This window comes from Sciurus vulgaris (genome assembly GCF_902686455.1).
Source record: "Sciurus vulgaris genome assembly, chromosome: 3".
NCBI lineage: Eukaryota > Metazoa > Chordata > Mammalia > Rodentia > Sciuridae > Sciurus > Sciurus vulgaris.
In genome coordinates, this window is record NC_136463.1 from 43650742 (window position 1) to 43666206 (window position 15465).

Below are 15465 nucleotides of genomic sequence, written 5' to 3' on the forward strand. Positions count from 1 at the left end.
GGTCTTTACTGAGTCCATATCTGCTTACTGCTTAAAACAGTGTCTCACAGGTAGTAATTGCTCAATAAAATTTGCCATTACTATTACCTACAAATTTGCCACTTGGGAAATATTAATAAAGAAAAATGATTTATCACTCTATAAATGTTGCTATATAGTCAGGATAACTAAGGGTGGGTTAAAATCTAATATACAGATTGAGGAAAGATTGAGAGATGTAAAAAAAATGGAAAACTGAGTCCCCACCTTGCTAAAGGGACAGAGATCTTGCATGAAATTATTTCTTCACCATAAAGAAAAAGATAGGAACATGACAGGGAGAAACCTGGCAGGCACCTCCTTAACTAAGCAACTCAAATTAATGTCACCAATGATAGGACAATCAACATCATGTGCCTCCTAATACAATGCCCTGAGAAGCACATAGTATCACTTCTACAGTATTCCTGCCAAAATGGATGTTAGTCTGAATCTATTTATGAGAAAATAGGTAGAACACGCAAGGAAGATAGAGAAAGTTGAAGGATCTGTTCCAGATTAAAGAACTCTAAAGAGACATGCCACCCTAATGCCAAAGGAAAAAACAATTATAGAGGACATTACTGGGATAATTGGTGGCATTTAATTATGGAGTTTGTAGATAGATAAATAGGCAGAGCCATCAAATGGAGTAAAATGTGAACAGTTGTTGAATCTGCAGAAAGGGATCCTTTTAAGAGAAAAAAGTAGAAATGTAAATTCTGTTTACAAGTCTGTTGTAAAGTATATGCAACACATGCAAAGGATTGAAATTGTACATTAAATTTCACTTGTACAAATTCAAAGAAACAATTAAGCAAGTACACAGAGATAGTCACACAGGATGTTCACTGAGGTGTCCATTTTAAACATAACCAAATGGAGAATAGAATGTAACCCTAATGTCACAAAAAACTCAAAGCATCTTTGCTGGTTTTAGTCTCTTTCCACATTACAAATGCTCCTTTCTATCTTGTATGTTTGTATGTGGTGCTGGCAATGGAACCCAGGGCCTAGCATGTTCTAGGCAAGTACCTTACCAATTGAGCTACACCTCAAAACCCTGTCTTTAATTTTATATTTCTAAAGTGATACTTGCTATAGAAGAGAGTCCTTCAGAATGTCCAATACATGTTTTCAGTAAATCAAAGTCACAGAAAATCCTCCAATGATTGGAGTTCTCCTCTAGTGCATGAAGATTCCCTTCCTTTGCATGGTTGAGTAATATTCCATTGTATACATGTATTGCATTTTGCTCATCTACTCATCCATCCATGGGTAGACACTCAAATTGCTTCTACTCTCTGGTTATTCGGAGTAATGCTGCTATGAACATTGTGTACAAATATGATTGAAATCCTGCTTTCCATTCTTAGGAGGGCCCCTCTGTGATTAGGAGGCTTCAGAACAAAGCAGTTGGGCATAGTAAGTAACTTAGCCTTTACAGCCATACATCCTGTTTTATCTCACCTGGTCCCTCAAGGCATTTACGTTGTGACAACTGAAAGATTCTAAATGTGTGGAAATACAATCAAATCTTTCAGATTTGAATTGTATTAGAGCACAGAGCTAGGATATTGTTATAGTTTGGCTATGAGGTTGTTGGGGGCTGTGCCATGTTGGCGGCGCCAGGATGGCGCCTGATCACATCGGCAGCGAGGAGGTTAATTGACATAAGCACATTCAGGTGATTTTCTCATCCACGCACACAATGTATGCGTATGTGTTCTCGAGCACTAATTGCCTGCTCGGAGCATCTCGCCTAATCTTTGCGTAAGAGGTGTGGCCCTGCTCTCCGCCTCCTGGAGGTGATATAAGCGTAGGCAGAACGAGACAGAAGCAGCAGAAAAACAGCAGAAGACACGCCACAGCAGCCATTAGAAGCAGCCAGAGGGAAAAACACGCAACAGCAGCCATTAGCAGAAAAGCCAGAAGAAAGAACACAGCAGCAAGTTGGGGCAGCGGCGGAAGGCAGATCGCGGAACAGAGAACTGAGACGCATCACTAGGGCACCTTAGGTGGACGTACCCTTAGTTCACAGGAGGCAGGACTTTAAGGCGTAGCAAGTTTCTCTCTTAAGCAAAGTCTCTCTCTCTCTCCTCTCAAAGCAAGTAAACCTCATTTCCTCTATCCTCTATAAACAAGCAAGAAAGCAGCGCACTAAAGAGAAAGAAGTGCCTCAGTTTCCACTCCACCACCCATAAGACCCGTGCAAGTTGTTGCTGCAGGCGGTGACAAATATCCATGGATTTTGGAACCGCAAAGAGCCAGCGGCAGAGGTGTCCCCGCAAAGCTACTGTGTTAACACCAGAGGTCATGGGAGTAGGTTATAGGAGCTATAACCGAATCAGTGGATTAATCCATTTGATGGATTAATAACTTGAAAGGACTACTGTACTGGTGGTAACTGTGAGCAGATGGGCCAAGCCTAGAGAAGGAGGGTCACTGGGGGCATGCCCTTAGGGATTATGTCTTGTCCCCTGGCTCCTTTTCTCTTTCTGGTTACCCTGAGGCAGATTTCCTTCACCGTACCCTTCTACCATGATATTCTTGGGCCCAACACAATGATATTGGCTGTCCATGGACCAAACCTCTGAAATCATGAGCCCCAAATAAACTTTTCCTCTTCTAAGTTTTTCTTGTCAGGTTTTTATTCACAGCAATGAGAAGTTCACACATGAATCATTTAGAGTTTCTGTCTAAGTCCTGCTTCAGCTCACAGGGAAGATCCAATCCTACCTTAAGGACCCTCCTGGGCTCTAGAAAAACATTCAATGATCATTTCACAAGTGATTTACATCGCAAATGCTTGTGCCCACCTATAGAACACCACTTGCAGAATACCAAGCAAGGGGAACATCTAGCATGTCCACATGGTGGCACTCACTTACCATGTACACAATGACAGCCAGTTCATACACAATGGACTGAGCTCCCAGCTCCACCATGCCAAGGATACCTGGTGAATAAAGACAGCTGACACCTTGCTTTTGGACAGATCCCCCAAATCCCCTGCACCCCCCATCTTCACCAACCACCCCTATACAGACCACTCAGGAAGCTCCCGATCTCGTAGGCCCACCACTCAATGCATAGCATGAGCATGCTTGGGATAGCCAGGCGCAGGAAGGAGGCCCAGTCCTGCAGGCACTCAAGGGACCACCCTGCAGACAAGACACACACACATTTCCAACATATCTGGCCAGTGGGCTGAACTCAGCCCAAGGCAAAGGCCTCATCAGCATTGGAAGACAAAAGGCAGTCTTACCTCCCCAGGTAGCTTGATGCAGTTTTCGTCCCAGTATGTACAGAAAGAGGAGGAGAGCCAGGGTGAACTGGGCAATCATATTGGCCAATGCAGAACCCCTGGAAAAGACAGTCTCTGTAAGGGCAGGCACCTGTGCTTCACCTTCTCTATGCCTTTCTCAGTGAGGAGGGGAGTAATACCCCTTGTTCCCTCTTCAGCAGGTTCCAGGGTCATCTTCCCAGGGTAGCCCATCCCTCCATCCCCAATAGGGTTTTCCAGAGTGGCACACAGAGGCCTCATGTGGAACAGCTAAAGTGCCCACCCTACTTCCCCTTGGAAAAGTCACATAAAATCATCCCTTCTCTCTGTCCCAAGGGGAGGCTGGACTCACATCACCCCAAGATGCAGTTGATGGAGAAACAGGTAGTTGGCCAGGGCATTGACAAGGTTGGCGGCAACTCCTGTCAGGATCTGGGGCAGAACGATTCCCTGGAATAAGGAGATGACACAGGCCCCACTTACCCAGACATGCTCCAGCTGGCCTGCTCAGCTGGGCGTCTCTGGTGCAGCAGGAGGGGTTAACTTGGGATGCCACGTCCTTGCTGCTCCTTCCTAACCACTCTCCCTTCCCCTTCTCTTTCTTCTCTATTTGAAGCACGAAGTGAAGAGCTCTGGCCACAGAGAGACACATGGGCAAGAAATGTGGAGGAAGCAGACGGAAGAAGAGAAATGACTCATCTCCAAAGGTGCAGGGACGGCAGGAGTTGACAGGTTTAAAGAAGGCACTTTCACATTGGGTAGTGTGTGAAAGTACGATACTTTCTCAACCAAAATTGAAATTCAGAAAAACTGACCAAAGAAGAGCTTGTGAAACTAGTGTTTTCTTTCTGGAGTGTGGAATGGACTCCATCATAGCTGACTCTCAGAAGCAGGGGCAGGAGAAATGTCCAGTCTCTTTGGTATCTCAAATTAAGACTTAGGGGCTAGGGTGTAGCTCAGGGGTGGAGCACTTGCCTAGCATGCATGGAGCACTAGGTTCAGTCCCTAGCACTGGGGGCGGGGAGCGGGGAGTAGCAAATCAGATGATGACTTAGTGCATGGACATAAAATAACATTGCACAATGGATGTCAAAATCTGTCCTGCCACATAAGGATAGAATAACAGAATACTTAGGCTGCAAAGTCAAGAGGGAATACTATTTTTTCCCAAAGTCATGTTGCTCCCATAAACATCCTCATTTTCTTTGAATGATTACTGCTTTCTTATTGAGAAAATTTCTTCTCAAAATCAAAGTGTGTAAGAAATTTTGCTGTTTGAAATATCAGTAAAAAGAAAACATCCCACTCTTTCTTTTGACTTTAACACAAAAGCATCTTTGGGGGCTGAGGTTGAAGCTCAGGGGTAGAGCAGTCCCTAGCATGTGCAGGGCCCTGGGTTCCACCCCCAGCACCATAAAAGAAAAAAGAAAGTAGCTTCAATTTCCACCCCACGTGCAGAGCTTCACATGAGTTCCTGGATGTAGTGAATTACATCCACCTGCCTCCTACATTAATCTTAGCTTTGCAGTTTCAGGAGGAAGAGGACCTGGGTCCACGCTGCAGTCTAGACCTGATAGTGGTCCTTCACTCAGAGCCCTACTCTGTTCTAAGCCTACAAATCACAGCTTTATTTAAATTTCACCAGAACCCGAGCCTCCTCGGGTTCTGGTGAACACATATTCTAACTCTTTTTCATCTGCTGAGTCTCCCCATGACCCCTCTGATTTTTCCCTCAGTATGATGGTTGGATAAACCTAACAGGACCACGGGTTCATTTCTGATGGCTCGGCTGAAGGCGCTAGGACAAGAGTCTTGAACAACTAGTTACATGGACCACTTATTCACCAGGAGCCCCTGGTTAGTTTTCAACCAGGGAGCCTATGACCAGATTTACATTTGAGTCTGAAGGTAAAATCAGCAGTGTGATATTGGATGCACAGAGACATAGTGGCAGTGGGAAGACTTAGTTAGATTCAACAGAAATGACAGAGGACAAATGGCAAGAAAAAAAAAAAAGAATTAGGTGGTGGCATAGAGGAGGGGAAGGAGCAGGTAGCACCTATAGGATATGGTGACTGATCAGACAGATGCAGCAGGAAGGAAAAGAGGAAGTCACAGGTGTGACAGGGCCTACGAAAGACAGGTTACAAGGAGAGAAAGTGGTGGAGGCCATTGATTGAGATGGGATCCAGGCAGGGGAGGAGCAGGCTTACGGGGCAGGATGAGGAGGTCATGTTTGCCTAATGCATGGGTCTTCCAAAGACAGCTGGAAATATCACCTGGGAGGTCAGAGACAGACGTGGAAGTCATGGAAACTGGAAACATGTAAGGAGGTAGCTTCCCTCGGGGAAGGTCATAAGAGGCCCAGGGAGGTCACTTTCCTACCTGAATGTTTAAGGATTTTCCTCTGCTCTCTTTCTCCCCTATACCTTCTTGCAGATTGTGAAATTTTTCCATAACAGTCAGTTGCTTCTTTTTGTTCTATACTCAACTATTGACCAGGCTTCTCAGTAGGGAGGGCCCCTGAGAGAAACTTTGGGGTAAAGTGCCACTCCCTCCTCTCCCATGGTCCCTCCAGCCCTCCGGCCCTCTCATTCTATTGAGCTCACCCCAAGATCACATTTCCTGCTGCTCCTCCCACAAGGCAGTTCTTTCTTCCTCATGGACCTTCATCATCCCACGACCTCCATAACTACCTCATCCCTGCCCTGCCAATTAGCTTGTTTCCTACAAACTAAAGCCCTCAGCAGAGAACACAAGGCTCTGTTCTAACAGACCCTGGGCCAGCCTACTCTTGTAATGCCATCACCCACTATGTCCCCCAACACTGCAGCCCCACTGTCTGGGGTGCCCTTCCCCTGCTTTCTCCTTGGAAACCATACATGCCCACCATAACTCAGTTCATATCTCCTGACCCTCCTTAGCTCAGGGCTCCTACTTCTAGATCCCACATATTTCTGAAAAGTGTTGTTTTCATACCCACTGTCCTCACTTGCTCAAATTAGAGCCTGAGGTTAAGGCCACCAAATTGCCGAGAGACTGACAGCCAGGTTCACACAAGGTTCTAGAGAAAAAAGAGGCAGCCCAGAGACAAACTAGAAATGCTGACTTCTGGGCTGGGGATGGAACTCAGTAGTAGAGCACTTGCCTAGCATGCATAAGGCCCTGAGTTCCATCCTCTTAGTCTAAAAGGTAGTTTGACTATATAATCCTAACACTAATAAAATTGGATTTTTTTTTTTTTTTTTGTTAATAGGGTAATGTTAAATTGAGATCATTAAGAAGGTAGGCAACTTCCTCCTTCTCCTTTCCCTCATCCTTTGTGTTCCATATGCTAGAAAGCCTGCCTGCCTGTGTGATGGGGATCCACATCCCAGTCCCTCATTTATCTGGATTGTTCTAGAAGGAAGTCTATGGTTGCACATCAAACACTGGCATCATGAATCCACACCTCCCATGTCAGGGAATCATTCTGGGACCTTTGGCCATTGCTGTTAGCCACACATGAAAAGTCCTGACTAACATTGGATGTCATTACAATTGAAGCTTTTATGTCCCCACTGGGGAAACTGGGGGCTTTCAGACAACTGAGCAGAGGAGCTAGTTCTCTGGAGCCAGACAGGCCACTCTGATCCTCATTTCTCTCCAGAAGCAGACAAGACTGCACCCTTCTTTCCAGGGAGCCAATTTAAAATGTAGAGCCAAAGAACACAGAGGGTCCAATCCTAATCTGCCAATGACAATATTTCCAAGTGGGAACTGGATGTGAATTTTCCAGAGCCAAAAATAATGTTTTCTTTCCTTGATATCACTTAGCCCCCCTTTCCACATCAAAGTCCTGTATGCACAACCATGAAAATGTCCTCCACCCCGGTGTCCCTGAGTATTCACAGGGCCCCAATTTCATTAGCCTCCCAAAGGAAAAGAAAAATCCACATTACCTGGTTGAGCAAGTACTTAACTTGTAACGTATAAAGAAAGCTTGCCTGCAAAAGAACGAGAAGTGAGTGTTAACATTGTGGTCTGGCCACACATCAGTGAATTGGGAGCCATGGCTGGCTTGTACCATAACCAAGACCTGGCTGCTCTCTGCTCTCACATGGATCCACTGAGGCCCCCTCTCAGCACAGGGGCAGGAGTAGGACATCTGTGGCCAAGGAGTTTCACACATCTCTTTTATGGATTAACATTATTCAAGCAAAACTCCATCTGGCTAAAGAAAATGCCGGGCTGGGGTTGTGGCTCAGTGGTAGAGCATTTGCCTAGCATGTGTGGGGCACTGGGTTCAATTCTCAGCACCACATCAAAAAAATAAATAAATAAAAAGGGAAATGCAGTTTCTTTGGTGCATGGCAAATATTTTCTGGGGATGTTGGGAGGTAAGTTGGAGGGCTGCTCCTTGTAGACCAGGCTCTCATCTCACTTGGTGGAATGATGAAAAAAATACCACATTTTAAAGATTTTAGGATAGCACTTGGGGTGCACCTCAGTGGTAGAGCATTTGCCTAACATTTCAGGTCCTGGTTCAATCCTTAGCAACACCCACCCCCTGCAAAAAAAAAAAAAAAAAGAAAAAAAGTAAAATAAAAAATAAAATGAAAGCAGGATAAACTAAAGAGCACAAAGTCAGTTATGGGGGCAAACAGATACTATTACAGGCTGAACTTTGTCTCCCACATTCACACTGAAGCCCTATGCCCCATGTGACTGGATTTAGAGGTCTTTAAAGAGATGATTGGATCAAATGAGGGCATAAGAGTGGGACCCTAATCCAATAGGATCAGTGACCTTAGAAGAAGGCACTGGGGGATTTGTACACAAAGGATGACCAAGTGACTTCGCAGCAAAAGGGGGGCCATCTGTAAGCCAAGGAGGGAGGCCAAAGAGGACATCAACCCTGCTGACGCCTTGACCTTGGACTTGGAGCTTTCAGAACTGTGAGAAAATAGATTCTGTTGTACACATCCCCCAGTCTGTGGTATTATGTTGTGATAGCCCCAGCAAATGAATACATCTATACTCTCCAACTTAATAACCTTGGCTTTGATTGTTCATTGACCACAGACAAACAGGTGTCAAACATTAACACCCACTTAGAGTTCTGTGTGATCACACTCAGGAGACACAAAAGGTCTAAAAGTCAAAGTGATGCTCTCAGAGGTTATGAGATGGATTAGACCCCTAGAGGGAGAAGAAAAGTCTGAATTCTCTTTTTGACCTGAGGGCCCTGAGACTATAGGAATTTAAGAAGGTAGCCTCCTGGAATGCAGTCACCCCTCCCAACCCTGGTGTTTCTTTGAGATTAAGTTAACATTGGTTGTGTCCTTAATGGGTGTGATTAAAAGCACACTTATGCAAAGGAGCCTATGTCACACATGAGAATCACAGGAGACTGAGCCAACACATGGGGTTCACAGATGTTCTAGCTACTGTTCACCTGCGGACCCCAAGAGTGGAGCCTTTGAACCCTTGAAAACTTACAGGAAGAGCTGGAATGAAGATCATCACATAGGTCTGGGTAAGCCTATATAATAGAAAACAAAAAACAATGATAGAGGCCTATATTTCAGGAAAGGCAGAATAGAATAACTCAAGCTAATTTTTGCATTCTTGGTTCTTTTTAAATAAATGGGCTTAAAGCACTGGAGCAAATGGGAAAATTTATACATAGATCTTTCCATCTTATAACCCAAATTACCCTTATTGCTTCTTTTAAGTCTAAGACTAAGATAGGTGTGTTATGGTTTGGATGTGAGGTGTCCCCCAAAAGCTCCTGTGTTGTTGTTCAGAGGTGAAATGTCTAGATTATGAGGCTGTAACCTAATCAGTAGATTCATTCATCTGATGGATTAATAATTTGAAAGGACTACTGTACTGGGTGGCAATTGTAGACAAGCAGGGCATGGCTGGAGGAAACAAATCTCTGGAGGTATACCCTTGGGGATTATATCTGATCCACCTGGCTCTTCCTTCTCTCTACTTCCCAGCCACCATAATCTAGCAGCTTTCCTGCACCATGCCTTTCTGCCATGATGTTCTGCCTCAGCTTGAGCCCAGAGCACTGAAGTTGGCCTACCAAGGACTAAACCTCTGAGTGAGCCAAACTGTGAGCCAAAATAAACCTTTCCTCCTCTAATATTTTCTTGTAGATATTTTTATCATAGCAACAACAACAACAACAAAAAAATGACTAACATGATAGGTTTTTTCCAAGCCCACAGTGTGGCTGGACCATTCTCTGCCATGGGATGCTGTCCTGGCCTTCCTGGTTTCAACCAGTAGCAACCCCCATTACCTGTTGTGATACCCAGGAATGTCTCCAGATCTTGCCAAATGCCCCCTAGGCACAGAGCCATTGGTTTAGGGCAAGGCTTTTTAAAGGTTATAATCAGTTAATCCCATGAATCTCAAACATGGCAAGTTCATTGGAATCACCTGGGAAGCTTTGAAAGCTATTGGTACCCAGACCTCACCCTGGACCAATTTAGAGTCCTGGGGCTGGGGACTAGATGCCTGGGGTGGGGTTTAAAGCACCCAGGTGATTTTAATATCACCCTCAGTCAGGAATCACAGATCATTGGCTACCATGCCACATGGAGGATATTTGTAAAGTAAATTCCACTCAAAACTCTTCACTCTGGAAGTCATCAGGAGAGAAGGAGGGGTTGACCAAGGAGGGCTCGATGCTCGTTTTGATATTCAGCTTTGTCCCTCCCCTTTGTATTTCCCAGGGGCTGAGCCTGCCTGGATAGATGGTCCTTCTGCTGGGAAGGATGCCCATTCCACCATGACATTGTCTCATCTTACCTGGACACATCTGGGTCCTGCCTGAAGAGCAGCAAGATGTGCTGAGTGTTGAGGAAGAGTGCCCAGCAAGGAAAGCAGCAGAGGAGCAGAATGAACATGCCCCTCTGTAGGATGACCCCCACATGCTTCAAGTTCTGGCTCCCATATGTCTGGGGTGTGAACATCCAAAACAAACCCATTAGCACAGAAATAGCACATCTTTGCTGTTCCCCCAAAGTCTCCCATCAAACCTCATAAAGAAACATGCCAGTAGAGATTCTGCTATATTCTTTATGGAGGAGGTGCCCAGGGTCACATAGATGGGTGGTTTTAGAACGCTACTGCCCATAAGAACCACCTGGGGAGTATTTATTAAACTGATGACAGGATTCCACTAAAGATATTCTAGATTTAACTGATCCAAGTAAGAACCCAAGTAGTAATAATGCTTAAAAACTCCCCATGTGATTCTAATGTGCAGAGTTGCGTAACCTGGAAACTTGTTAAAAATGTAAATTCTTGGGCTCCATTCCAGACCTACTGAAGTGGAAACTCTGGGGTTATAGCCAATGGTGCGAGGAGCCAGCTCCTACTGACTTACAGAAGCCAAATTGTGTGTGTCTCCTCCAGTTTCATGTTCAGTGACATCTCTGTGGCAGTTTCAGATCAGCCAGAGGGAATGTTTACACAAATACACACGGTCCTCAACTTAGGAATGGATCAATTTAATTTTTCAACTTTAAGATGGTACAAAAGGGATATGGAGTCAGTCAGCGGAAACCATACTTTGAATTTTGATTCTGGATCCTTCTCCAGGTTTGTAATATGAGGTATGATCCTCTCTCTTGGTGCTAGGAAGTGGCAGCGAGCCACAGCTCCCAGTCAGCCCCACAATCACGAGGGGAAACAACTGAATGCAGTGTGTTGTGTTGCTAAACTAGGATATTTGGTAGGTTAGCATGGTTAATGCATTTTCAACTTAAAATGTTTCCAACTTAATGATGGGTTTATTGGGATATAATAGCACAATAAATTAAAAATATCTACATTGTGTACAACCATAGAAATGAAGAGTTGTACCCCACTTGTGTACAATGAATCAAAATGCAGTCTGTAAAAATAAAAATAAATTAAAAATTTCTATATATGAATTGGAATGTTTCTCTCTACCTCCTCCCTCTCCCCTCAAAGAGGACGTGAATATTTACCTACCCCTAGATAAGGCCCAGCAACCTGTATTTTGACAAACCCTGGAGGCAATTCTGTTGCAGGCCCAGGTTTGAAAACTATAGGACCCATACCAAACTTAAACCTGAGTGATAGAAGGGACTTTTGCAAAATGTTCACTGTTTGGTAAAATCAGTATAAGGCAGTCATACAGATGAACACTAGTTCACAATGCTGAAAGAAAACCAGTCACATTTCAAAGACAGTAGGCAAGGGAAACTGGAGTCAATGACTGATAATGCCAAAGGTGTCTACTGTTATAGATCTTCTCATCTGTATGAACATGTCTCTCTTTGCTGATGGGGTTCTTCCATTTATACTTAAGATGCTGGGGGCACTGAGAAAATGTAACCACTTCCATTTACCTGGGAGATGAGAGTGTCACATGCAGAAGATAAGCCGTGTCCCACAGAAATACCAGTGACATTGATAACCTGGAAATAAACCAAGGATAAGACCAGACGTTGTTAATGGAGGAAAGAAAGGTAAATTCTCTACCTTGCTGATCAGAGTCAGCCAAGTTCCTCCTTCAGTATTAACAAGCCAATCTAATCACCTTGTTATCTGCCTGGAACCCCTGCTTAAATCTATTGGGCCACACACAAGATCAGAGAGGAATGAAAAACAGGTCAGATGTTGTTACACAGTATTTTGTATTTTAAGTCTTGAACATTTTACTCTCTAACTTCAGGGGGTCATGAACCCTTTTTAAGGGAATGAAATGGGGCACTGCAGCAATTTTGGATAAGTTACTTGTTCAGAACTGTTGGTTGAGCACCCCTAATCCAGAAATCCACAAATCTGAAATACTCTAAAATCTGAAACTTCAGGACTGGCATGATTTTCAAAAAGTGTTCATTTGTTATAGCAGCAGGAGAAAGTAAATACTGAGGGTTTTCATAAACTTCTGCTAGAAACTCTTGTACATACTGCAATTGCAAGTGTGACTGCATCCAGTTCCAGCTTGCCCAGATGGCCGCAGAACACTGAGCTTATGAAACTGATCAGGAACATCATCAGCTGTGCCAAGAACTGGGAAGAGAGGGGAAGAGGCGGAGAGATGAGTGCCAGCGATCACAGTCTAAGGTGGCCTGGTGTCCTCCTGCAACCAGCTCCAGTGAGAAGTAAAGGCATCCAACTTTTACAGAACCAATGCCAGTTTGCATAGGCCAATGTATGACTTCTGAGGGCCTTTTTAAAATAGTAAAATGTATATTTGCAATCACTGGATCAAAAGCCCATATAATTTTTTTTTTAATTTTTAAAATTTTAATTGAAGCCAGACTTGCTAGTGCATGCCTATAATACTGGGGACTCAGGAGGCGGAGGCAGGAGGATTCCAAGTATAAGGCCAGCCTGGGTAACTCAGCAATATCCTTTCACAAAATAAAAAATAAAAAGGGCTGGGGACGTAGCCCAGTGGTGCAGTGTCCCTGGGTTCAATTCCCAGTACCAGAAAAAAAACTTTTAATTGACACATAACAATTGTACATACTTATGGGGTACAGAATGATATTTCAATACAGTATGTACCATGTAATGATGTATATCAGGGTAAGTGGTGCACCCATCACTTTCAACATTTATCATTTATTTGTATTGAAAACATTCAAAATCCTCTATACCAGTTATTTTGAAATATACAATTAATTGTTGTCAACTGTAGTTACCCTACGGTGCTATAAAACGTTAGAAGTTATAATTCCTATCTAACAGCACTCCTGTACCAGTAGGTCATTCTCTTATTCTCTTTCCATCCCCCCAGGATCACATTTTTAAGAGCACCCCGGTCTTTTCAATGTTATTTTTCACTTCAGTTTCTCATGCAAAGATCACATTAAATTTCTTCAGAAGTTTTCAGAGTTTGCCTTCTTGGATAACCTCTTTGCCCCCTTGTTATTCTAGATTCCTAAATGAGAATTCTCCTGAAGAGAATATAGCTTTCAATGGCAAGAACTCATTCCAGTCAGCAAGACATTCCACAGCCAGCAGGGGCTAAGGTAGAAATGAAATTATCCACTGGAAGGCCGTGTGATCTGGGACCCCTGGATGAAATGCTACTGATTTGCCAAGCACCTGAGACAGACACACTCTCCACCTCCCCCACCCCCCGCCTCTCTCTGAGTTTTTCATTTTTATATTGAGACAGGGTCTCGCCAAGTTGCTTACAGCCCTACTAATTTGCTGAGGTTGGCCTCAAACTTGCAATTCTCCTGCCTCAGCCTCCTGAGTCTTTGGGATCATAGGCACATGTCACTGTGCCCAGCTACCTATAATTCTGTAATTCTACAGGGCTCAGATATGAGGGTAAATTCGGCTTCTGGACAATTAAGCTACTCTTCCTCAAAATTCCAGTGACTACTATGAATCGCTCCACAATGGTTTGGCTGCACAATTGGTCACTTATTTCTTGAGGTTAATTTAAAACCAATTCCTGCTAGACCCAGGTAGTCTAGTACGTCATTCCCCATGGGGGCTTATGTAGTCCCAGAGGGAGGTTCATTTGAATCCACTCCCTAGGAGAAGACAACAGACACCTAAGGATTTGCTTGCCTGCCCCACAAAAGCTCTTCCAAAAATGCCCAGGGATGCCCAGGGATGGTGACACTGTTGGTTCAGCTTCAATGCTACTTCTTATAGCCTTTTAAGGACTTCTAGTGACATAGTTCCTATTGCTGGTCTCCACCAAACCTGTGCAGAGACCATCTGCCAGCCCTATAGGCATCCCCAAATTGTTATATTAGTACCGGATCAAGTCCTGAGCTATAATAGGATGACTACTCTCTTTCCTTTCATCCCTAGAAACAACATCTAGAGAGAACATTTCCAGATTTGATTCCCATTTGATGGGCCAGACCTTCAAAATATGAATGGCCAGCTTCTAACTTTGTGTGTGTGCATGTGTGCATGTGCATCCACGACTCAGGGACATATCTTTCTTGCACCAGCTCCAAAACCCAGATCCTCTCTCACTACCACAAAAATCAAATATGAATTTGATTTCCAACAGGGCCTCTCCCTACTGAACAGAAGGAAACCTTTGGTATTGAACAAGTAAGCAAAAATACGACAGAAAGGAAATGGAAATGGAGGGGTAGAGATGGGAATAAAAAAGGTTGAGAGCCAGGGTTGGCTCAGTAGTAGGAGGCTTGCCTAGCATACACAAGGTCCTAAGTTGAATCCCTAGTACCACAAGCACCAAAAAAAAAAAAAAAAAAAAAAAAAAAAATAGACATGAATAATCTGATTCTGCAGAATCTAAAGCTTGAGCCAATGGACTGCCATAGGTGTGTGCCAGGACATAGTGACATGATTTAGATGTGGTCATTTCCCTTACAGATGTTCTCTGTGGTTTCAATCAGTGGTGCTTGGTGGCTCTTTAAATTTTGAATTCATATAACTTCAAAGATCATAGGTCTTTTGTATTTGTAAACCCAGCATCATTTCCCAATCTTTTCAAATGGCTGTCCACGAGGCCGTTGTGCACAGAAATCACAGTGTTCATGGAAAGTTTTCTGTTTTCTCCTTTCCCACAGAACTTCGTGTTTCCACTTCAGTTCCCTGCCTCCTTACAGGCTATACATAAGCTGCTTTTCATGGCTTCATGTGAAAACTGCCTATTCTATCCTAACAACAGGCCTCTGGAGTGTAGCCGAGATTTTGCTATTATAAACCATACTGCTCTGAACATCTTTTTCAGTTGGGTGGGATGAGGCATTTTCTTAGGGTGAGTGCCCAGTCCAAGGGTGGGAATAGTTCAGATGTCTCTTTTACAAAAGTCCAAGAAAGTGGAGCTGAGTTCAACTAATCCAGTGAGACACACCTTCAATGTCAATGCCAGCTAAAACTGTTATTTTGTGAAGGTCGCTGCAGTTTTGCTGGGGTTATAATAATAACCGTGTTCTCGTTGCCCAGGTCAGACAGCCAAACAGAGTCAGCCCATCCTAAGCCTCAGTCCGAGGAGGGACAGAGTTCGGGAATTTAGATTTACTGACTACTCCTCAGATTCTGGTTTCAAGCCCTTTGGGTGACTCCTAGCCACAGAATGTAGTTTGTATGCACAAAGGTCACCCAGCGAGTGGGGTGCTACAAATGCTTATGCTCTGGCCCATACTGAAAGACTGATTTAGGAGGTACATGAGGTTGAG

The 15465-nt window shown here is 44.0% G+C and overlaps 1 protein-coding gene across 1 annotated transcript in view; it reads right to left on the reverse strand.

The window, feature by feature from the left end:
* Positions 1 to 15465, reverse strand: part of SLC47A1 (solute carrier family 47 member 1) — a 103458-nt gene that overhangs the window by 82836 nt on the left and 5157 nt on the right. The window contains exons 2-10 of the mRNA XM_079130349.1: positions 12248 to 12349; positions 11683 to 11751; positions 10112 to 10260; positions 8786 to 8828; positions 7246 to 7290; positions 3657 to 3754; positions 3287 to 3384; positions 3069 to 3182; positions 2910 to 2977 (exon numbers count right to left, since the gene is read on the reverse strand). Of these exons, the coding sequence (XP_078986475.1) occupies positions 2910 to 2977; positions 3069 to 3182; positions 3287 to 3384; positions 3657 to 3754; positions 7246 to 7290; positions 8786 to 8828; positions 10112 to 10260; positions 11683 to 11751; positions 12248 to 12349 (786 nt within the window). The remainder of the gene's footprint in view (positions 1 to 2909; positions 2978 to 3068; positions 3183 to 3286; positions 3385 to 3656; positions 3755 to 7245; positions 7291 to 8785; positions 8829 to 10111; positions 10261 to 11682; positions 11752 to 12247; positions 12350 to 15465) is intronic.